This window comes from Genypterus blacodes, unplaced genomic scaffold, assembly GCF_046128005.1.
Source record: "Genypterus blacodes isolate CSIRO-AG114 ecotype Tasmania unplaced genomic scaffold, CSIRO-AGI_Gbla_v1 ptg000258l_1, whole genome shotgun sequence".
In the NCBI taxonomy this organism is placed as follows: Eukaryota; Metazoa; Chordata; class Actinopteri; order Ophidiiformes; family Ophidiidae; genus Genypterus; species Genypterus blacodes.
In genome coordinates this window covers 470318-494891 of record NW_027467051.1, presented here as the reverse complement: position 1 = coordinate 494891, position 24574 = coordinate 470318, and the positions used below count along the sequence as shown (strand labels likewise).

The 24574-nt window shown below is 47.2% G+C and overlaps 1 protein-coding gene across 1 annotated transcript; it reads right to left on the bottom strand.

The window, feature by feature from the left end:
* Positions 1-1843: 1843 nt before the first annotated feature.
* Positions 1844-11076, bottom strand: khdrbs1b (KH domain containing, RNA binding, signal transduction associated 1b). The gene is made up of 9 exons (XM_076171549.1): positions 10673-11076; positions 9100-9221; positions 7828-7944; positions 7215-7361; positions 4487-4623; positions 4063-4288; positions 3706-3773; positions 3365-3423; positions 1844-3213 (listed from the first exon to the last, which is right to left on the bottom strand). The coding sequence occupies exons 1-9, from the start codon at positions 10764-10766 to the stop codon at positions 3107-3109; spliced, it is 1077 nt and encodes a 358-aa protein (XP_076027664.1). The 5' UTR covers positions 10767-11076; the 3' UTR covers positions 1844-3106.
* Positions 11077-24574: the final 13498 nt, after the last annotated feature.

The window sequence follows — 24574 nt, the reverse complement described above, 5'->3', positions numbered from 1 at the left end:
TCACCTTCACAAAGAAGTGTTAAGCCCTCCAACTCTCTGTGACGCCCACCAATACCAATGAACTGTGAGACAGAGACGGACATCATGCTGCTGGTGTGGTTCTGTTGAAGCATGCCGAGGGCTTAACGTCCAGATTCTGTGTTATAAAGATTAGATACCAACCTGGTGGCGCTGTAACAATGGAGGGGAGGTGAGGGGTTACTGTCCCTATGCAGAGAAAGTCCCTCCCTGCAGACATGAGAGCACTGGAGCTCTACTCTACTATGGAGGAAGCTGCTGAATGTGACTGTAACTTCACAAATAAAGGCCTGATTTGCACACAAATGTACATAAAAAGGGGAAATCCACCTTTATTGAGTGTGAAGTTATGATGCCAGGCTGTTTGTTTAGTTTATAATGACAGTTCTTTGCTTGTTAAATCAAGAGGTACTGAGCAATATTCACTCTTAATGTTCCAGCTTTAGATTGATGTAGCTGAGCTAAATAAGAACTGTAGCACAGGAACTATACACACACACACACACAGTAAGTTACACACACACCAGCAGCGTCTCCCCTTATCCTCAGCACTATGACTGAAGAATTATAATATAACATCTTGGATCAGACACTGGATAGTAAAGAGATAAATGGAGAATAAGAGCAGGCTGAGAGGAAGGAGATCAATCTAGAGACGTATAGGAAGGGTATGGAGAGTGACGGCAGGCATGAAAGGATATAGACTTTGCAATTAATGGATTTTAAATATGCATAATGCAGGAGCAAAGGTATGGAGGTTTAAATGGAGGAAGAGGAAGAGGAAGGCTGGACCGACCTGAGCTTGGCATGGCCTCCCCTCAGCAGACCGTCAGTCTCTCTCAGTGACAGATAGCGGTGCCTAAAGGAAGGACAAAGCCCAAATCAATACCTTGTGTAAAAACACTGGGAGAAACTTGAGACAGGGATCATGCAACATCTACAGCAGCAGATTATGCTCATGCAACTCAAGCTCTCTGTTTTGGATTACTTTGTACAGGCAGAACCTTGGAAATATTACAATAAGCAACCTTTACACACAATATGGCAAATGAAAGAGATAACAGCAGCTCAACTGTACAGAAGATATTGACATAGATTTGGCTTTGTTCATTTTAGCAAGAGTTGCATTAACACTAGTCTAATATGTTTTGTTAGTACACAGTACAATTAGTTTTGTACATAAAATCCACTACAGTATATTGGAAGTTACGTTTGTCTTACTTTTGACTCGATCTCTTTTTTGATGACATGACTGTAATGATATTTTAAGAAACTGTACGCATTTACCAGCAAGTTTATGTCAATGGATAAACACACTACCAAATTAAACATTTAGGGTTAGGTTACCTTTACAGCGGCGTCTCTAGGTTATAACCATCCTCTCTACTAAAGTAGCCATCGCGCCAGCGTCATTCATGACAATGAAACCTAGACCTGAATGGTGGTTTGAATTCAGTTAATTTTCAGAGGCTATCAATGCAATTCTCATTAACGATTACGACCACAGGTAAGAGGATTGAAAAAGTCTTATACATACCCAGGCATTCAATGCTTTAGAACTCTATACACATTAGGAAGCTATCCAGGTTATTTTAGAGGTCTTACCTCTGGGTCCTTTTTAAAAAGTATAGAAAGAGAGAGAAAGAATAAGTTGTGCTCTTTTGATAATCAATCAAGACATCATTTAGTAGGGTTAAAGTCTTCAGACGTCAATACATTCATTTAGATTTAAAATACGTTTTTGAATGAGAAACAAAAGCAAAACACCTACATCTGACTGCTGGTGGTTGTTTAAAAAAGGCCATTTCAGATTTTACTAGGACAGGAAACAAATAAAGCAAGTTAACTTTCATAAAAACAAACTAAGCTTTATTGACAAACTGCTGCAAAACATCTTTTGGACAGATTTAGTAACCTATTTAGGCAAGCTTACACATGTAGCATAATGCATTTTATGGAGAGGGTACAGATACTAGTGGCAGAGTAAGTACAGTTAGGATGGTTTAAAATATATACAAGAGTTGGGATTGAGCTGCAGGATCCCTTCTCTGTAGAAAGAGAAGACCCATGTGGAGATTTTTGTCCCAATCCTTCTTGGTGAACTTTGTGCATGCAGTTTATAGAGAATCAGATCAAAGACATGAAGACCTGAACTGTTTTTAGCACAACAGGCGGCCTCTCACGGCCTCAGAGAGAAAACATTTTGTCTTCAGAGTTAACGTAAAATTTTTAACATGTAAAACAAATTGAGGATATGAGGACAGTCCATCTCAACAGTGTCTATTAGGGCTATATTTCAAAACTCGTAGCATGACAAATATTGATGCCTAAATCTAAATGGACAACGTTTTAGAACTATTTAAAGACAAATGGGAACCATAATCAAGAATGAATTGTACTGATTTCTATTAACATCGATTCTTTTACCTTCACTTGATTTAAGATTTTTTTTTTTGTGGTTTTGTTTTTTTTCTTTACATTACATAATTGAAAGTTTAAAAGGTCTTTTATGAGGCTATATTAACAGAATTTTGAAATGTAGCCTAAATGGGAATCTGCAACTGACCCTCAACAGATTCTTTGTATTTAAAAACAATTAAAATGGATTCCTTAGACAAGTGGACAGTGAGCCACCAACTCCAACTAGAAATGAAACCAGTCCCAAAACAAGTTAGGAAGATTTTACGATCAACAATGCAAAAAAAGCCAGAGGGGGAAGTCGGGTCAGAGAAAAATATACAGCAAAATCAACAAAAACCCAAAGGATAAAAAACAAAAAAGGATGCCAAGTTCTCCACTCTAACCCATCTAAAAGCCGCTTTGGTTGGTTGGTTGGTTGGTTGGTTGAAAGGTTTGTTGGCGGGTGCGACAAAGTAGGAGGGGGGGAGGGGCTCGCGCTCAAATCGCAAAAACCAGTTCCGATTTTCAGTTCCCAATTTTCTCTCTTTCTCGTAAAAAGTCCAGTGTAGGAAAAAGACCAAACCAAGACAAAAACGGACAATTACTTTTGTCAGGCTGCTTAAAGCGAGAGCTGCCGTGGGAGACAGGCGGTAGTCAGGGCGACGCGTTACGTGGTGGCAAGTCCACTTCAGTACTGTCGGTACGGATGCTCCCTGTAAGGCGTCTTGGCACCTCTGGACGGGGGGAGGGACTTCCCTGGCGCCGCCCGCTGAGTCCCGTTCCAGTCATCCTGGCCTGTGGAGGAGAGAGAGAGAGAGAGAGAGAGAGAGACACACACACACACACACACACACACACGTTTATATTTCTTTCTTTTTTCTAGGAATCTTTCTAGAAACGAGCCCAAAGCACAGCTGTGACTCAGACTCTCTCCTGTATTCCTTACCGTATGACTCGTAGGACTCCGTGGTCTCTCCGTGTCCGTAGTCGTAGTACTCTGGCTCTCTGACGGACAGAAACAGGTAAAGAGAAGAAGAAGAACAGGATCATTTTTCTAATATGTGAGAAGCATCATCTGGGCTCTCAGTGATGTCTCGGGGTTTGATAATTGGCTCCCTCAAAGATCAAAGCCCGACTCTGGAGGATAGAACAGGAGCGTCTCTGCTGCTGCTACTCCTCCAAATAACACCCTTCACCCAGGAACATGAAGTACCATCCACACTGAGTTTGTGTAAAGTGGCTAAGAGGCACGGTGAAAGCCAAAGAGACGATGCGTGGTCTACTCACGCCTGCGGCTGACTGTAGTAGCTGTCGTATGACTCGTACGTGGAATCTGTGTAGCTCTCATCATAGCCCTGGAGACAGGAAACAAGAGGAAACACGCACACATTTAAGGACACGCTTGTTCATGAATCATGAATGTCAACATGGCCCTTATGTGCTGCACTTCAGCTCAAGCACACGCACACACACACACACACACACACACACACACACACACACACACACACACACACTCGCCTCCTGTTTCAAGTGTCTGAATCACTTAAAAAACTTCAAATCAGCCACAGACAAGTCAGAGAGGAACAGATTGAGACACACACACACACACACACACACACACACACACACACTTGTACTTACATATTCCTCATAGCCTTCAGCAGCTACAGCAGGGGTGTGTTGGTGGGGGGGCAGAGGAGCCATCCTCTGGGGGGGTCCTGCTGCCGGGGGTCTGGCTCGTGGGGCGGCGGCCCCCCTTGTAGGTGCAGCGGGTGGTCCTCCTCTGCCTGCTGGTGCCCCTCGCACCGCGCCGCCTCGAGCCACGCCTCCCCTGACGGCGCCGCCACGTGGAGGCATCCCCCTGCCCCTGGAACACACACACACACACACACACAACCTCAAGGTCAAGCCTCGTCTTACAATTTCACGAACTGTTCAAATGAGCCTTTGTACGCAGTTATGTCAGAAAGAAATCTAATAAAGCTGAAAGAAAACCCTCTCTGAGCACAGGGGTGCACATAGAGCTCTTGTTTTACTGCCCTGACCCACTCGTACGTCTCCTCACCTGTGCGCTCCAGCTGGGGGTCCTCCTCCCCGGCCCCTCACCGGCAGGCCCCCTCGGCCTCGGGCTCCGTGTTCCTGGCCTCCGTTCAGGTAGCTCATCTCCATGAACTGCTCTTGGCAGATATCATCCATCATATCCTGTAGGCAAATACAGAGAGGAGGGAAAGGAAAAGGCAATGAGAGAGGAGGAGAGGAGGAAAGGCAGCAGCACAGGACAGAGGGACGGCCGGGGTGAAGCACAGAGAGAGAGAGAGAGAGAGAGAGAGAGAGAGAGAGAGAGAGAGAGAGAGAGAGGAGGGTGGGAAGGTTGCTACAAGGATGGATGAAGAAGGGCAGGAGGATTTTGACCAAAGCAGCTGCTCACACACACACACACACACACACACAGCAGCATCACACTACAGGCTAGGGGGGGTGCACAGTGTCCTGCCCCACCATGTAGATGAGGCGTTCATACATGGATGAGTGGATGTTTCCCTCTGTTATCTCTTTAAAACCGCAGGATGGAGTGGAGGAGGGAAGCTGCGTGTCTCAGCAGCATCAATCCTGACACACACACACACACACACACACCCTCCACCTTTCGTCAGGGAGCAATCCTAAGAGCTGCACTGTGACCTCATCCATCTTTCCTCCTGAATCAGGCCATACTCAGGCTCTAATAACGGCTGGACCAGACGGAGAAATTAACAGCAGAGGAGCAGAGAAGCAGGAAGAGGCTCCGCAGACAATCCAGCGTTCAGACCGAGCCGGCGCCGGCACAATGACCCGTCGCCACACACACACACACACACACACACACACACACTCTGGCTCCTCGCAGCGATGCAAATGCAGCTACGCCTTCAGAATACAACAGACAGGAACGCTCTTTAGCCGACAGATTCAGGATTCACTTCCCCGCAGGACCGACGGCTCACATTTGCATTTTGCTCATTAGACATGCAAGAAGAACTCAAATCAGAAGAGACGCTGGAATACACTTCAGGGGAGGAATGCAGGTGAGAAATGAGAACATCGCCACAGCAAAACACGGGGCCAGGAACCCGGGCGCTTGTTAAATGATGGCCTCGGCTCCAAACGAGGGCAGAGGAGTGTGAGAGATTAGGGCCTGGAATCAGAACGACGTGTTTCTGCAAAGGACGGCTTCAAACACAACACGGGAACGCCAACATCAGGGTCAGAGCAGCCCAGCGCTCCTCTCCGGGGGTTTCCTTCCCTCTTTGAAGTTGCTTTAACAGGAAAACTATTCATTTTCACAGCATTCAAGACCACCAGCAGGACCGTGTGTGTGTGAAATAGGTAAAACCAGCCTGACAGGGAATCCATTGGACTGTGGAATAAAAAGGAATTCTGTGATTTTAACTGCATCCGATCCTGTTTTCCGAGCTCTTACACTCACTGATGTTGAGTGCATGTCAGTCTGTGTGTGTGTGTGTGTGTGTTTATGCGTGTAAGAGAGCGCAGTGTGTTTCATCCCAGACATCTAGAACCAAACAGGAATACAATGATGGGCTTCGTTATGGAACAAGGTGGGAAACCCTGAGTTAGTATTTGTGCGCTCGTCCCTTCTCACCTTGCTCTCACTCTATCACTCTATCTGCACTCAGCTGTCACTCCAACCCCAGGCCACGCAGGAACACCCCCATCTCACCTATGATCCACATCACACTCCTTCTCCAAGCCTGGACACACACACACACACACACACACACACACACTGATTAAAGTATTCATGGTATTCCACAGATTTTGGGCCTATCGGCCTGCTTTAGCCTGAGCTATTCTTAGAGCGGCTTGGCTCTGCGCCCAACGTCCTCCTGCATAAAGCCACTATACTTAGACAGAGTGTGTGTGTGTGTGTGTGTGTGGGGGGGGGTTATCACATCTGTCTGGAGGACACGCATGCACTTCAGGCCCACTATTCCTTCTTTCAAAACCTTGAGGCTTGAGTAAAGACAGCCGAGGGGCCGCCGCCGCCGCCGCCGCTGATGCTGACGCGGTGAAAACGAGCCAATCTCTCTCCTTAAGCTGATTGCTTTACGTGCCTGGACTCTGGCGTAGCGTCTGTTTGCTCCAGGTAAATACTCACTCCATCTCCTCCTGCTGTCTAACTGCTCCCCTTCCCACCTCCTTCCTCAACTTAGACACTCACCACACTCTCTACCATTTCAACAAGCACACCCAGACTCAATTATCCAGGCACACACACACACACACACACACAGACACACACGGAGCGGCGCTGCTGAAACTTCCCCCGGTCTGTTTTTAGAAGCCCACACTCTCATGACCCTGCAATTAAGAGACCTGGCAAGCTGTCACCTGAAACTCTGCATGGCGCACCGTTGTGTTCTATTTAAGGGAGCGGGGAGACGGCTGCAATTTAAAAATATAAGCAGAAAGGATCACTAAATCAGCCCTGCAATGTCTGGCTGAGCCGCCTGCAGATCACTCAGGTTGACTCCACAACGGATTCTAACCCAGTTCAGTCATTCATCCAGCGAGAACTTCAACCAAACTTCAGAAATGAATGTAAAAGCTTCCTTTCTCTGTTTCGTACCAGAAAATAAATTCTTTAAGATTTCCATTGCTGATTATACCAAATAAGGAATCTAAAGATAACTATTGTAATCTGCTAACATGCATAATCACCAAATGAATATAGAAAATGATAAACAGTTGCAGCACAAGCATAACATCATACAGGGCGGAGGCTGAAGACTTACAGGGAACAGGAACTTCTTGACCTCCTCCATGGCGTGGGCCATGCGCAGGTAGGCGTCAGGCACCGGAGCAAACACCTCGATGAACACGTGCAGGTCCATGGACAGGTGAGCGTATTTGGGCTCGCCCCCTTTTCTCAGGCCCTCCTCCTGGAACAGAGACACAACGGGAGCGTCAGGGAGGCAGAGGAGTCAGGGAGGCAGAGGAGTCAGGGAGGCAGAGGAGTCAGGGAGGCAGAGGAGTCAGGGAGGCAGAGGAGTCAGGGAGGCAGAGGAGTCAGGGAGGCAGAGGAGTCAGAGAGGCAGAGGAGTCAGAGCCGTGCAGGGAGTCACTGCCTATACACACACGTGGCTATTCAGACAGCTTTAAAACTATCTGTGTGTGATCTTAAAGCTTCCTATAGCAGGTGTGAGCTGCCTCGATGCTGCTGGCTTCCAAGTTTGTCTGGCTGAGACTGTGACTCCATGCCATCTGGCCTTACTGCCTGGCTTCCCTCTCAAATATGGGCCAGATGTGTTTTACCTCCAGCTCTCCTTCCCACAGTTGTGTGTGTGTGTGTGTGTGTGTGTGTGTGTGTGTGTGTGTGTGTGTGTGTGTGTGTGTGTGTGTTCTTACCTTGGACTTGTCCCTCATGGATCCTTTGCCCAGCACAGAGATCTTGGCTCCGGTCTCCTCCTGCAGACGTTTGATGGTGTTACCCTGGGGTCCCAGAATCTTCCCCACAAAATTGAACTAATAACAAAAACAGAGCGAAACAAAATGAGCCTGATAATCACAGCCAGGGCCTTTTATTGGCTCGGAAGTGTGTGAGAGGTGATTGTCAGGGGTCTTGTTGCACACACACTGCAGCCTTAAGTAGAACATCTAGCAGAGAACATCCACTCCAGCCCAGGAGAGCTCTAATACCATCACTTACTATTTACTACTATCATCTAAGCAAGGAGCCGGATCCAGAGCCAGGAAACCTATCTGAGCTCAGTGGCCACTTTATTAGGTACACCTACACCGTCCACATGTAATATCTCAAACTCACACACCAGGACAACCCGGCGCCAAGACAGGGATTCCTCCCGCAGCTGTAAAGGTGCCGTACGGATCTAAAACGCACCGCCCCACTCATTAGTTTCATCATTCCGGGGCACAGCGGTTTGATTTACGACGTGAATCCCGGGTTTGTGAGATCAGAGAGTCTCAGTCTGAGTCTCAGCCCTCTGATGGGACTCCTCTATCATATCGATCTGCTGCTCAGAAAGGTGGGAGCGTCTATAGATCTTATTCTTGTTACAGAAACACAACTGTAACAAAGCCTCACATGAGCTCCAGATGAAAGTTCAGCACGTCAGGCAGATGTGAGTATAACAGATCTGATTGATCAGATACAGATGTTTGTGTTATTACAGCATCACATTTCTGTTTGTTCTACATTTTAAAAGGTCTTTCTGTTTCTTCCCTCTCCAACAGGATGAACTCTGAGCCTCAGATCAATGCCCTGATATGACTGAGCCAGATATAGATTGACTTCATGGATGAATCCACCTGAGGTTACATGATAAAGCCATTAGGACCGGGGAACAATTACCAAACACAAACACGAGAGAGAAGAGAGCCAGGCAGCCGGACACGGAGCGCCGGGTCGCTCCTCTCCGTCCCAATATGAACATGTGGATCCTCTCCCTGATAGATTCAGACATGCTGTAGCTACTGTAATTATACTCTGGGGCGTAAAGATCAAGCTTGAGGAGTAATTTTAGACTCCACAGTAACCCCATGGCTTTTTGTAATTGAAACCAGGCTGCAGAATAAATTAGATCAAGAGGGGAGCAGAGGGGAGCAGAGCGATCGCAGCGAGAGGGACGGAATGAGATGAGGAATGGAGGCGGCGCTCACCTTGGGGTACTGTTTAACAGGTATGAGCACGCGCTCCTTAAGTTTGATGTTCTTTGTGGTGAAAAGGTCCAGGTAAGCTTCTGTCTCCTTCTTTGTGTCTCCTTTCTGGATTCTATCGATTTCTAAAAAGGGAAAAGGAGGTTTGATTCAGACGGGGATGCGATTTAAGACCAATCCAAGAGGCAAAGGACATTTCAGGCACATTATAGAGGAATAGATGGGCATGGATAGAGGAGATAAAGACGTTAAGGAGAATCTCTGTGATACCAAACTATCAGTTCTACTTCCACACTGTGAGAGCCTGGGTCCTTCCACAATCTCCACCAGCACCCACAGCACCCACAGCACCCAACCACCCAGCAGTCCTTCCCTCCAAACCCCCCCCTTCCACGCTGATCCTGACCGTACACGTGTCAGGAGACTCATACAAACTACCAGCTGCAGGAAACACCGAGCCACAGCCAGATGTGTCAAAGCGAGGGATGGCTTTCATTCCCGGGGCTTAAGGGCTACAGTTGTCTCGCTCTGTTAGGCAAATGAGCCCGTAGAGCGGCTCAGCTGGTGTGTTAGCTCTATCTGCACGGTAATCTGAGCCACTTGGCTGCTGCAAGAAAGAAGGAGAAGAAGAAGAAGAAGCAGCTTGCAGGAGCAATGTCTCAGCAGCCACAATGAGAGAACCTGAGCTCCAGAGTCTCTGCCTCACTCTGCCTCACTCTGCCTCACTCTGCTGTCTGTCCCTAACAGCCTGACAGGGACCAGGAGTGGATCTGTGCCACTCAATACTCCAAACCCCATTTTATGGTGCTCTGATCCCTCCTACAAGCCCGATGCTGTCTCTGTAATGTGGGGACTCCTGCTGATCTGAGGCTTCTGATCCTCCTCATCTCTGCTTCCTTTCAAACACACATAGAATAGAGTATTTAAAGCGTTTCTCTACAAATCAAAAGGATGAAAGGATCGCGTCTCTTCGTGTTTCCCTTCTCTCTCCCTTTACAGCGCAGCAGCACCTTGGGCTGTCAGATGCCTCGACGTCTTGCCCAAGGACGCTCCGGCAGTGGCGTCATTACCGGAGCGTCTCTTTCCCCGGAGCAGCGCGTCTGTTAGCGCGGCTCACAGCGGCACCGCGGTGACCCGAGGCTGGGACACCGGCGCACACTGATCCGCTCCGATGAGCTCCACGGGGGGGAAACGACCGAGCGTCCGGACGAGACGCGAGTTCACAAGTTTGGACGTCAGATGTGTGTCACAGGACGACAGACCGGGCTCGACACGCTGCAGGAAGCATTCGAGGTGTGACTTCGTAGTACGAGTCAGTTTATTGACAATACCTGCAGCTGATTTGCAGTAACACGCACGAGCCCGACACACGCCTGTTTCCCCTCAGCAGCTGATGGATCGACTGGGCTGCGGTTACCGGGCCAGGCTGCGTCCCGTCCGCTCACACACGGCGGCCAAAGCGGTGCATGTTTGGCGTTTAAGAGAGGGGGGGGGGGTGTTTGTTATGGCCCCCCCCCAAACAAATAAACGAACTTGTCCCTGAGTGACAGATAAATATGAGATAATTCGCTTTTACCTGCGTTTAAAAGTTTCATGGCGTGCGTAAACGACGAGTCCAGGCTGTCCTTCTCCGCCAGCAGCTCGGGGAGGTATTTGTCGTCGTTCTCCATTTTGAGTTTAGAGAAGAGGGGGGGGAGGGGGGGTCAGTTTGGGTGCAACAACAACAACAATAACAATAACAACAACAACAAAAACGTGGGGGGAAAAACCGAGGAGTGACAGGAAAAAAAGTATTCCGGCAGGGAGCTGTGGCGCGCCGTGTATCCTGTCCGCAGACCGCGCTGCGCATGTGGCGTCCCTGCGTCCGACCGTGCGTCCGTCAGTCCCTGCGTCCGCGTCCGTCCGCTGCTCGCTCGGCGTCTGTGCGCGGTCCTCCTCGGCACCCTGTTTTCTGCAGCGCTGGCTGAGTCTGAGTGGGAGAACAAAAGCGGGGAGACAGGCAGGCAGGGGGGGGGGGGAGTAGTGATCTGTTTCACGCCAACGGAAGTGAGCTCAGGCGGGTTTGACGCCGCCTACCGAGCGCTGCGTGGCGCTGCGTGCGACGCCTCCGGTGGAGATGATCCCACGTTATCAGAGCTTCAGAGGCGTAAGAGGCGCGGGGCGGGGGGCGGGGGGGCACCGGGGTAACACAATCACCCGGACCGCTGTTGGAGTCAAACACACACACACACACACACTCCTGAAGTCCAACACAGTCTGAGTGTGTGTGCAGAGTGATTTATGTCCCTTAATAAGTTTATGACTTGAAGGAGACATCATAACGGTTTTCTTATCATTTTACAGTTTGAATATTGTCTTATAGTAAAACAGAGCAGAACAGAGCCGAGCCCGTGGCTTCACTATCATCACTCTGCTACACAACACAATTACTATTTTCACATAATTAATCACATTTCCTTCCTTTCTCATTCATTTTTCTCTCCTTTGTGAATTTCCCCGCTGTGGGAGGAATAAAGGATTCTCTTCTCTTCTCTTCTCTCTTTCTCTTCTCTCTCTCTCTGTGTATAAAACTTAAACATGTCTCATCACTGAATGCTGCAATCTTTCTCCAATAAAAACATTCAGCCCTCAACAGCAGAGTTTAGCAGATCAATGCTACTCTAAAGTATAAATTCATGTTTACATTTTCTGTGCTGCTGCAAGTAACTGTAATGTTATTAAGCTTAAAGTTTAATATTACCTTTATTTATTAAAGAAATAAAGATAACTATTCTAAAACAGCTCCGTACGTTCTGACTCCACACGGCCTCACACTGCAGTGAGTGTGTTTGTGTAATCTAATGTGCTGTATAAGTGATTGTCCCATCCTATCTGACCTCACCTGGGTTACAGTGATCCTACATGAAGACTATATTAGCATTATTAGATCCCACACTCCCTCAGTTTGTCAGAGGGGAAACCTGAGCAGCAGCAGCAGCCGGCTCACATGAGGAACCTGAGCAGATCTAGATGCTGCAGCCTGTGACATTTCCACATCACGGCTGAGCTGATATGAATATGATAATGATGCATTGCCAGTGTTTAATTTGGCAATATAATTTAATTTCAAACAGGGTGTCCAAGCTGTGGCTCTCTCATTCCAGGCTCTCTACTGCCCCTTAGCGGTGAGAGTGATGGTGACAGACAGCAGGCCCTCAGCTGGGAGTGAAGCCTTGAGGAAGAGGAGGAGGAAGAGGAAGAGGAGGAGGAGGAGGAAGAAGAGGAGGAGGAGGAGGAGGAGAAGCCCTTTCGTTAGTCTTTTCCCTCTTGACTCTTATTGATTCAGAAACACTCAGGGAAGGATATGCGCAAGTGAAATGCACAGTGGAAAAAATGTAGAGAACACAAGCACTCTCACCTCTCTGGGATTGATTCCCCCGCTCAGATGGTGGTAATGAACCTGCCACAGCGTTGAGTGGCGCGCAGGAGAGGTTAGGGGTTAAAACTGGGCTAATGCATACAAAACAAGAGCGGGGCACTCCCCTAATCTGCTGCCTCCAAGCACGCAGCAGGCCTCTCTCTCTCTCTCTCTCTCTCTCTCTCCGGGCAGATGCTCTGGGAACAAAACAGCTAAAACTTCAAGTCATTTGTCAGTCGGGCCGCCTGGGTGAAAACTATTACAACGGGCCGTCACACACATCTGCTCCCAAACAAATGAAGGCAAATATTGTCTGCGATAAATAGTTATGGGAGGCTGAAGAGCGTCCCTAACAATCAGCGCTCAGGTTGATCTATCTCTGACCATTACTGTGTTATTAGTGTTAGGGGTTGCAAGGTTGTCCTGACTCCTCTTGTCATTGACAGAATGGATAGCCTGTGAGCTGAATTTCAATTGCCTCATAAAAGGAAGAGTTACCTCTCTTGGCAGGTGGAGGAGTTCCAATCGGATAACTCGCTCTCTCGCCTGCTGCTCGTGCCGACTCCCCCCTGTCCCCTCACACGCAGAGCCACAGTCTGGGGTAAACAGGGGGCAGATGGAGGAGGGTAAACACGGCTGATGGGCTGAGAGGAGACGCTTGATTCGGACCGTTCTCACGCCTGAAACATGTCTGCTGTCAGGGCGGATCGTTCCCCGGAGAGGAAACTTCTCTGTCCTTGTTAGGACGGGGAGAAGTTTGGATCGGAGCTTTCAGAGCAGCGTGGGATTCTAACAATCCACTAAAAGTCAAACTAATGAAATTATGATCAGCACTTTATGGCAGGAAGAGGCAGGATTCTTTACAGATCTGCAGATGAACTTCCTCCACAGCAGCACCTGACCTCAGAGCAGAGAGTCTTTACCCTCAGAGCAGAGAGTCTTTACCCTTAGAGCAGAGAGCAGAGAGTCTTTACCCTTAGAGCAGAGAGTCTTTACCCCTAGAGCAGAGAGTCTTTACCCTTAGAGCAGAGAGTCTTTACCCTTAGAGCAGAGAGTCTTTACCTCAGAGCAGAGAGCCTTTACATCAGAGCACAGGCACTTAGACTCCAGGCTCCTATTCTCAGAGACTTCACACTTTTTATGTTCTATAATAAATTGACTTTACTGTACTGAGACTTTACATTCAGCTCAGGTTCACAATGACTTCTCCTCTTTGCTTCTGTCTCCCCTTTCACCCTTCCTCTCCCATTACATCATGCCTGCTTTGCTTCACATTCCCTCCTCTCTTATTCCCTTTCTCTCTTTCACTTCTCCATCCTTTTATTACTTTTTCCCCCCACTTTTATGCACTTATTTACAATCTCTAATCAGTGCTTTTAACCATCTGTTATATTTGACTGTTACTCACAATGAAGTATGTCTCCATGTACCTGACTGAGGACTTAAGTACTCCTTCAGCCGCTGTATTGGAGTGGAATCATCACATCAAACACAATGATACTAAATGGCTGCCATCCAGCTTTAAATGAGACGCATTCAGCCGTACAGTATCCCTCTGTAATCCAATACAGCGGTCTAAACATAGTAAACACAATGTAGACACACACAGGGAGACAAACAGAGTGAACGAGGGATTTATAAGAGTAAAGCCTATAATCTATAGAGTGTCATTGGAGGATTTTCCTGAGCAGTTTAGGTGACGGAGGGAGAGAGAGAGAGAGAGTGAGAGAGAGAGAGAGCGAGCAAGGAGCAGAGACAGACGGGTTCAGCCTGAGGGTCACGCTCACTTTAGCTTCACCACCAGCCTTGAGAAAACCGGCTTTTGTTCCCCCCAGCAAGGCTTCCAGAACTGTCACACCTGCTTAGGCCGCTAACACTCTGCTCCTCTTCCTCCTCCACCTCCTACACTTCCCACCTTCCTTCGCTCCCTGCCTCCTCCTCCTCATCACCTTCAACACATGCAAATCAAGCTGAATTTCTTTTAAACCCACCTGGTTGTCTTCTTATCTCCCTCCAGGTGATGCTTTAAAAACACAGAATGCAGATATAAAGATAATCTCTGGGCTGCTAAATGTGTCATTTGTTTTCCAGCGGTGGTTTGAATGATAATGAATGAATATGTGGAGTGATTGTGTGGATCTGCTGGAGATGTAAGGAGCATACTTGCGTTGTGAGAGTCTAGCAGGAGGATTTGTCTCCGTGCGCGGCGTTTCCAAGGAAGGACCCTTCTGTCAGGACGCCCTCGTAACAAACTGGAGGGCAAGAAACACGGCAGGTAAAATTACAACCTCTTTTGCTCCAATGAATAAGTAATGTGACATTTCAGCTGGTGTTATTCCTGACAGACTGAGAGGGATTAAAGTAATGGCTCCACTCTTTCTCCCATACAAAATAATATCAATAATTAATCATCATTCTGAGCAAGTTTGACAATAGCCCATGCCCGTAACAAACTGCTGCTGCAGCCTGGAGAAGCATCACATCACATCACATCCTGCACTCTCTGCTGTCATCTCAAACACAAAACAACAGTAAAAGGAAACCGGCGTCGCCTGAAATCTGAATCTGGAACAGACAAAATCCCTTAAGCTCGGCAGTAACAAGAACACAGACACCAAAATCATCCATCTGTCCCTCGTAGCTCATTTGCTACAGTTCCGATGCGTTGGCATACGCTGTGTTGACTGTAGGAGAACAGCGTCATCGCAGACGGAAGACAGAACGGGAAGGTTTCCTCATGTGAACAGGAGCTGGTATAAAGAAAGGTGGATTTTGGATCTTCTTTGTATATTTGTTTCCTTAACACAGTTTCCCATCAATTATCGCCTTCAGATAAACATTTTGGCTGCCTGTCATTTACAGAAACACATAAATCAAAGCTTTATTTAGGATGATCTTCAGCAGCTGATCTGTTGGCAGCGTGAGGGAAACATGCAGGTGAGCAAACACACGGGGAGAAGTGAGGAATTATGATCAGAGAGGGAACAGATCGTCTGCATGCTTTGCAATTTTTCAAAACATTTCAATTTCACATCTCAAACCATTTCTTCTCCTGGAGATGTGTGACTCACTGCACACCAACATTGATTTATACCAGTTTCCATCCTGGTGTCAATGTGACATTTGAAAAGAATCTATGAAAGGCCTTCATTGCTGTATATTGGAAAGGTCTTGACCCCCATGAGAAGGTTCCATGTCCATGATAACAGAATGATCACCGAAGTTCTGCTCTGTCAGGAAATTATTCATGGAAACAGATCGGGGCCCAAACAACTTAGTTTCATCAATTATTGAGTCAAATCTAATGGTCACCATTATGAAACGCCTGTGAGAGATAAACAAACGCTGCTGCTGCCTTCAGCTTAGGGGGAAAGTCTGATTGATCCTTTATACGTTGGGTGAACTCGGTGTAAATTCTGTGTGTAATATCGTCGAACGCTTGACATGAAAAATCAGGCCAACCCCCCAAACAGCCGCCATATATTTTAGAGACTGATACCATCTGATGTGTCTGTGTGACTGGAGTGATCTGTGCTGCGGGAAAGTAGGCCTGAGCCCACGGGGCAGCAGGAGGAATCTGTTTTTACACACACACACACACACACACACACACACACACACACACACACACACACACACACACACACACACACACACACACACACACACACACACACACACACACACACACACACACACACACACACACACACACACACACACACACACACACCAGGAGTTCATTCCTTACTTTCATTGATATTCTGATCTGTGTGAGCGCTGCTATTATTGTTTGGTTTGTGCCTGTGTGTGTGTGTGTGTGTGTGTGTGTTTACCTGTGTGTGTGTGATTTATGTGAGACATGTTTCACACCCAGGGGCTTCCCTCTCTCCTTCATGCTGAGATATTAATGCTACACACTCTCCCACCTATGAGCTCCCTACAGTATTGATTTATGCCATGCAGCCGCATTCATTGGCCTCCATTGGAAAGCCGATAAGGCGTTTATAGACACGTATATATCTTTACCTAATGCACTGTGGCTCCTTAGGTTTTTATATCCAATGTTACCTCAGGGAGATCTGGGCAGGTGACAATTTGCATCCAAGCGCACTTCTATATCGTCAGTAAGTAAACAGTCAACATCTGGGAGAGAGGATTCAGCTGCAGACTCAAAACTTTCCATTACAAAAAATACTTTAGATGTAGCTTCATGATTTGTTTTAAACATTAGTAGACTCTTAATTTGTGCTGATTTTTCTTTTTTGGTATTAAGTTTAGGTTCATTTGCAGGCGACGTTGACATAAATACATGTGGGAAACAGATTGGATGGAATGAAATCAATCAAAGTGATCATCTCCAGATATGGATTGTTAGTTTCCAAAATCGAATGAAGTTATTTTTGGCAGATCTTTCTTATTAGACACAAAAAAAACATCCTAAAATCCTCTCAGATGAGTTTGTGGTGCTGATTTCAGATTGTGGCGTCTCAGAGGCGTCCCAGATGCAGATCAGTCAAACCCCAGCTGCTCTCTCTGCTCTGCTCTGCCAATTACAAATGCATTTTGGCCTTCAAAGCCTTCCTGCAGACGGAGACCAGAAGCCTGTAAAGCAATTTCAACCAAAGCTGGATTTCTTTTCCTCCGCTCATTCACCTGTTTTCCTACCTTCGGGGCATTTATAAAAAAAAAAAAATCCTCATCCTAGGTTCTGTTTTTAATGATTGGAAATGAGACGCGGCGCTGCTTCAAAGCCATTATTCTATTTAAGAAACACAGAAGGTGAAGGAGAGGAGAAGAAGAATCCTCCCTTTCAGCCTCATTTCACAGCTCGCTTTGATCAAGCCCCGCATACCCACTGCATGTGTGTGTGTGTGTGTGTGTGTGTGTGTGTTGGAGGACGTGGCAAACACAACCCATGCTGCAGAGACTCAGAGAGATGAACTGTATGATCAAATGCACCAGAGAGAGAGCGCGTGTGTGCGTGTGCGTGTGTGTGTAACCTACATCCCCCCCCCTAACTTCCCCTGCATCATTACCAGTCGCTTTGAATGTTTCACTCATATAACAAATGCAGAAAGGCACAATCTATCACGTCTTTGCGCCTCATATTGCTAGAAATTATTCATAGATGCTCATAATTATGGAGGAGGAGCCGTCGTCTCCTGTTCATTCCACAAGAACAATATTCCCGTTCTGCCCGGCCTCTCTGCAGTAAGAAAAGAACATCATGCGACATTGGGCTCATTTATCCCTGCGTCTCCTTGTTCCGCTGCCATATAATCTCCTCTTCATCTTTCCTCTGCTGCAGGGCGAAGCTAAAGCTCTGCCACTGTTTATTATGATGTTTTGTTTGGATAAGTTGTTTTGCATCGGCTCGGAAATCACATCACACACTCGATTAAAACGCCCTCTTTTGTTTCACTGGACATTCATGAGTGCGTGCTGCTCAGCTCCCAGCCACCAAACTGAGAGGTCAAAGGTCAAAGCCCTGGGGAGTTTGGCACTGTCGCCTCCTCCTGTGGAAGGTGGGGAGGTCTTTCTCCTGTTTGGCCTTTAATAAGAGCGTCCACACACACACATGAAGGGACACGCCGACATGTGTGGTGTAGGCCCAGCAGAGGGGGCGTGGCCTCTGGACTCAAGACAGCACCTGGCCGGCCTGATGAGGTCAGAAGTGGCCTCAGGCACCTGGAACTCTGCCTTCTCTAAAGACTCCATCTCAACATGGCTGCTGACTGAATACTAAAGCAGAATTCCTAAGAAGTGCGTCCCTCACTTGGACTTTTATTTGCCCGGTAACAACAACAAACATTTGTTCAACCAAACACTGTAATTGGGTTCAAATCACCGCCATCACTTCAGCTTTGACCGACACACAAGAGGGAACATGGAACTGTTTACTTTACTTTGTTTGTATTTTACAGCTGCTAGTAATGGATACAGTCTATACAGTTTATCAAATGTCATCATCTTATCTATTTTATGTTTAATATGAGATAAGTTTGCTCTCTGTGGGTCTAAAGCTCAGAAACACTCGCCCATGTTCCCTCCTGCACTCTTGCAGCAGTGGAGTTCAAAGGGTTAATTCAGTATTTTCTCATTTGCAAGTCAGATTTCCTGTCCCGTTTCAGTTCTCGTGGTCATTTCCTCATTTCCTCATTTGTTCGGTGTGACTGATCAGTAAAGTTCCAAACTGAATGAATTTTTTGGGGGGGTGTTCCATTTTCTGCTCCATTAACATTTGTAATTAAAGGAGGCTCCGGTGTGTCCTCACCTTCACAGCCTTCACTGAGCTCCGTGCGTTCAGCTGCCAGGAGCCGCACACTCAATCAAAGCATCCAGTGATTGACCTCTGACCCTAAGCACGCAGCCCGGCCCTGTTAGTTCTAACCTTGTGGAATCCATTAAGATGCTGCGCTCCCGCCGCTCTCGCCTGGCGGTTTTGATTATGATGCGAGCTGAGCTGAGTTAATAAGCGGATTAATTACCTGAGCAGCTTCACTCCCACACACCGAGTTTAAATGAGCCGACGCCTTCATCTGACAGTCTCACAGGTCAGCTAGTTACTGTACCTGCTGCAGGGGAGACACGCCGCTGCACAAGGGCACACGGGACAAAAGAGAGAGAGAGGGGGAGAGAGAGAGAGAGAGAGAGTTAGTGGATAGTTATAATCATTCTGGAGGCTGGATGTGTGTGTGGAAGTTTCTAATTAGCTCTCATTGTCAGAGTGAGAGGTGTCGGGCAGTGCGCACACACACACACACACACACACACACACACACACACACACACACACACACACACACACACACACACTTCTGATAAATAAATATCCTCCCTCCTCGGGGTTCGATGTCTTCATCTCTTCTCTGAATCTGGAGGCTTTTGGCTCACAGGTGTGTGTGTGTGTTTCCACAGCTCTTTGCAGCAGAGCATCAGCGCTGTGTGTGTGTGTGTGTGTGTGTGTGTGTGTGTGTGTGTGTGTGTGTGTGTGTGTGTGTGTGTGTGTGTGTGTGTGTGTGTGTGTGTAGCTCCTGCAGGCAGAGGTCAGAGCAGGTCAGCTGCACAAACAACAAGCATAACAAATGTCATTTCTCAAACACAGCAGAAGTATGAGATGAAGTCGTACAAGAACGGAGACCCAGGAGAGCCGAGGAGACCCCGGGCCCTCCACAGTCCTGCTGCAGGAGACCCCGGGACCCCCACAGTCCTGCTGCAGGAGACCCCGGGACCCCCACAGTCCTGCTGCAGGAGACCCCGGGCCCTCCACAGTCCTGCTGCAGGGTTAGGGTTTAAGGATTTGTACTGGATCTGTCAGAGAGAAACAGAGAAACTCAACACCGACAACCTGAAGTCCAGAAGAGTCACACAGAGTATCACCAGCATCACACTCTATCACACACACTCGCTCTCACTCACTCACTCACACACACACGTTACTTGAATAAGTTTTTCCTACTTTAGGATCGTTCCATCACTGTCTTTCCCATTAGCAGACAGATTTTACTGCAAGGTTATCAGATTGGTAGTGGTGGTGGTTTCTGTGTGTGTGTGTGTGTGTGTGTGTGTGTGTGTGTGTGTGTGTGTGTGTGTGTGTGTGTGTGTGTGTGTGTGTGTGTGTGTGTGTGTGTGTGTGTGTGTTTCATTTGTATGCAGACTGCAGAGCTGCGGTCATAAAGTCACAGTCAGAGTCTAAAGTAACGGGCAGCTTTAAAGCAATAATGGACTGAGTGGCTGTATTTACATGAACACGGCAGAGTGTGTGTGACAGTAAATGGTCTGGAGTTACAGTGTAAGCGTGTGTGTGTGTGTGTGTGTGTGTGTGTGCGTGCGTGCGTGCGTGCGTGTTGGCCCTGAGTTGACAGACAGCGTTCTGGCATCTTTTACGCTCAGACTCCCCAGAAAATAAATTCCTTCCTAAGACCCCCCCCCCCCTACACACACACACACACACACACCTTCTATAATAAAGCATAAACATCAGGCTTGAGGAAATGGAGATTGCTGAGCAGAGAGGAGTCGTCTAAGCTGTTTGCCGCTGTGGAACGCTGCCAGCTGATCTTCTTCTTCTTCCACTGAGTTAAGAGACAGACTTTATCTTTGATACGCAGGACGGACTAACACACTCGCAAGCTCCGCTCGTTCCGTCTCGTGTATCTTCCTCCGCCGAGTTTAAACCCTGGTGAAACAAGGAGGTAATGTGAGGAAATAAGGGAACATCAGAGGAGTGGACACAGAGGAGAGGATGAGGTCATCATGCAGGAGTTCACCTATAGGATCACTGCAGAGGAGGTCTGGGTTTGAGTCTCAGGGCTTCAAACTCACTCAGTAAACAGACTCATTACACATGATGTGAAAGTGAAGATGAGAGGAAGCGACCCAAAGCTCCCTGAGCAGAGAGGAAAACATTACATCACCAGTCTGAACTCTCTCCTGCTCCTCTGCAGCTCCTTCAGTCGGACCCTCGGCTGGCTGACGGCACAGACGGACTCAGATTTCACTCTGCTGACTGAACCAACATGTCACAACTCTGGATCCCATCAGCTGACTCATCATGAAACTCCACCCCGCCTGAGAACTCCTGCAACATTTGTGTTTCTCCTTCTCCAGAGAAGAGAAAGAGAAAGAGAAAGAGAGAAAGAGAAACAGAAACAGAAAGAGAAAAAGAGAAAGAGAGAGAGAGATGAGTTTTGTTCATTTTCCTGTAACTTTCTCCCGTTCATTTGAGAAGTTGCCGTGCGCCGCCAGGAGACACCTGGAATTATGGGAGGAATAAGTTAAGGAAGGAAAAGAGAAGAAGAAGAAGGAGAGAAAGAAACGCAGAAGGAGGCGGTGACAAGAAGTCCTTTGTGGAAATCCTTATCTGACAAGAGGAAGAGAGGACCGAGGCCCTGACAGATTCAGGGCACAGTGAGGCACCGAGTGTGTGTGTGTGTGTGAGGTGAGTTCCCACTTCTTTTATTTGTCCTGTGAAATAGGACATGGTGAAAAGGTTCCTCCTCATCTTGTGCAAACGACTTCTGTGGCCTCAGCTGGGGCCTTAACACACACACACACACACACACACACACACACACACACACACACACACACACACACACACACACACACACACACACACACACACACACACACACACACACACACACACACACACACACACACACACACACACACACAATTCTGAATCAGAGCAGAGGAATAGATGTCATTTCCTCACCTACGCAGGAAACCTGTGTCTGAGTCTGAGTCTGAAGGTAACCTTTCCTTCCCCTCTTCATCTTTGTCTGACTCACACTCTCCCCTCTTCCTCACCTCCTCCTCCTCCTCCTCCCTGGCTGTACAAAAAGACTCCATATCAAAAAGGTGAGCCCCGGAATGAGACGGAATTTAATCAGACAAGAAGTGTCAGATAATGGATGGCCAGAGGGAGGAAGTAAACACTTTGTCCTGTGTGAGAAGCGTTGCAGTGACAGCCGACTCCACACAAACGGCCTGTAATCAAACCCTGACTGTCCCCGCCACAAAGCAATAACTACTGACAAATTGAATTGCATACTTTTCATGCCACTTGTGTCATCAAGTGTTTTGTGAGGCGACTAAAAAAGCTGGGAAATCATTACGGGGAGGCGGCGGACGGCTCGAGCAGTCAGCAGAAAAAGAGGACAGGTCATGAATTCTCTTCTCCGCAGGGGGAAAGAGGATGAAAAACACTTCTGAGGGAATGAATGATAGAAGAGCCCAAACCCTGACACCGCCAAAATACACCAGGGTAGAAGTCTGTCTGTCTGTCTGTCTGTCTGTCTGTCTGTCTGTCTGTCTGTGTGTGCATGTGCCTGCTGCAGGTATGTGTGTGTCTGAAACTGTGAATTGAAGTGTGTGTGTGTGTGTTTGTGTGCATGTATGATTTGATGTGTGTGTGTGTGTATAATTGTCTATAAAGTCATTGTTCTGCAGGTCCCAAGTCAAAGTGACAACATTGAGTTTAGAGCCAAACACAACCAAAGTGAAGTCCCAAATCTGTGTCATTGTGTGGAATGTGACTTTACTCTTAACTTTGGATTGTGAATGAGAGTTTTTGTCATTAGTGATGGATCCTGGAAGCTACTGTAGCTTAGTATGTAGCTGAAAGGTTTCCTGTGAGATTAAAGCTAATGTGTGTCTGGGTTGAGATCAGGATTTCCTGGAACAGAGAGTTGTGTGTGTGTAAGTGAGCCTTTCTTAAGACGTCTGCTGGAGCGTAGCGTGTCAGGATCATCTAATTAGAGTGAAAACACAGGAAACCGTCCTCCTTTTTCACTTCAGCTTCTTATTAAAGCCTTAGAATTCTTCTGTTGCATTCAGGGCTCATATAGAAGTTAGTTCAGTCTTTGCTCTCACTTTGTCCAATTAACATTTGAAGATGTCGCTGTTCTTCCTGGTGAGTTATTCCAGACTTCATCAGCCTGAGCTCTCCAGAGTTCACAGGAGGTAGCTTGGGTTTCATTTCAAGGCTTTTCCTCATGAAGTCAAACTAATCAACCGAACTAACTGCACCTTTCTCTCTCATAGTAACCTTTTATCCTGTATAAATCCTGCTCATGTGACATCATACACGCTTCTGTTCCACATCTGACAACATTTCACCATTCACAGCAGTAATGTGCCAATTAAAGAAATGAAACCAGAAACACCGACTCACCATCATTCTCTCAGGTTGACTGAATACCTTCGGGTTCATCGGATTCCACTGCTCAACAGAATCTCTCTGTAATGTTAGGCAATGTCGCCCTCCTGAGGTTCAGATAAGGAATGACAAATGAAGAGAGTTATACAGTGGTTCATCTACACAACACACACTCATATGAGGCCCAGGCCTTTGTGTTCACACCGTTAAGCACACAATCACACACATGCAAAGACTTATCACTTCATGAACTTAATGGATAAACGAGGTCACACTCCAATACCTTCTTGGTGGGGAGATGTTGTGATCATGTTCCAGGTAGAGGAGACGATGGAGCCAGAACACACTGGGGTGGGCAGACTGTAGGTCCCACCTGGCCTGGGAACTTCTTAGGATCTTCCAGGAAGAGCTCAACGTGGAAGCAGAGCAGAGGAACATGAAGGCTGCTTTGCTTATAATGCTGCTACGGTCACCTGGACGGAGATAAGGCTGGAGGAAGAGGAAGACTCCTGAATGAAAGGATGAAAACTGTAAAGATACATGATGATCACATGATGTTCTTATGTGGAGAGGAGCCAGAGGATGAAGCATCAATCAGCATGATGAGGCTGCTTCTGCTTCAGATCTACTGGAGGGAGAACAACGCTCATTGTACTTCAGTTTACAGGTAGGAAGAGTTAATAATAATAATAATAATAATAATAGAGGGTGGAGCCGAATGTCAGACATGCTTTATTTCTTGGCATTCTATAGATATGTTTTAGTTTCTTAAGCTTAATTAGTCCTGACGTAAATATAAAAGGGATAAACATCTCTGGCTTCAGTGCTTTCATCACTGTGCACACACACTGACTGATGAATAACAACACTGCCACCTAGTGTCTGTGAAGGCTCACTGCCATGCACAGACAATTCCTCCTCGTTGATTAACTATTTTAATTAATATTGTTTAAAGGCGAGTTTGTGTCCCCAGATAGTGAGGTTGATTTGTTTTTATGTCTTATTGGGTGGAGATCAGGCTGGAGCCTAACAAAATGTGAATAAAGGGGACACACACACACACACACACACACACACACACACACACACACACACACACACACACACACACACACACACACACACACACACACACACACACACACACACACACACACACACACACACACACACACACACACACACACACACACACACACACACACACACACACACACACACACACACACACACACACACACACACACACACACACACACACACACACACACACACACACACACACACACACACACACACACACACACACACACACACACACACACACACACACACACACACACACGATCAGTAAAGGAAGCTCTTCACCCACACAGACCTTTCACAATAAAAGCAGACATGTGACTCCCGCG

What these genes read in the sequence shown, in the direction of transcription:
- khdrbs1b (XM_076171549.1), bottom strand. Translation starts at nt 10,766, where the DNA reads ATGGAGAACGACGACAAATACCTCCCCGAGCTGCTGGCGGAGAAGGAC. An exon ending in CATGAAACTTTTAAACGCAG is followed by an intron (nt 9,222 to 10,672) that starts GTAAAAGCGAAT and finishes TTCCCTTTTTAG; the next exon opens with AAATCGATAGAATCCAGAAA. An exon ending in GGAGTCCTACGAGTCATACG is followed by an intron (nt 3,214 to 3,364) that starts GTAAGGAATACA and finishes TCTCCTCCACAG; the next exon opens with GCCAGGATGACTGGAACGGG.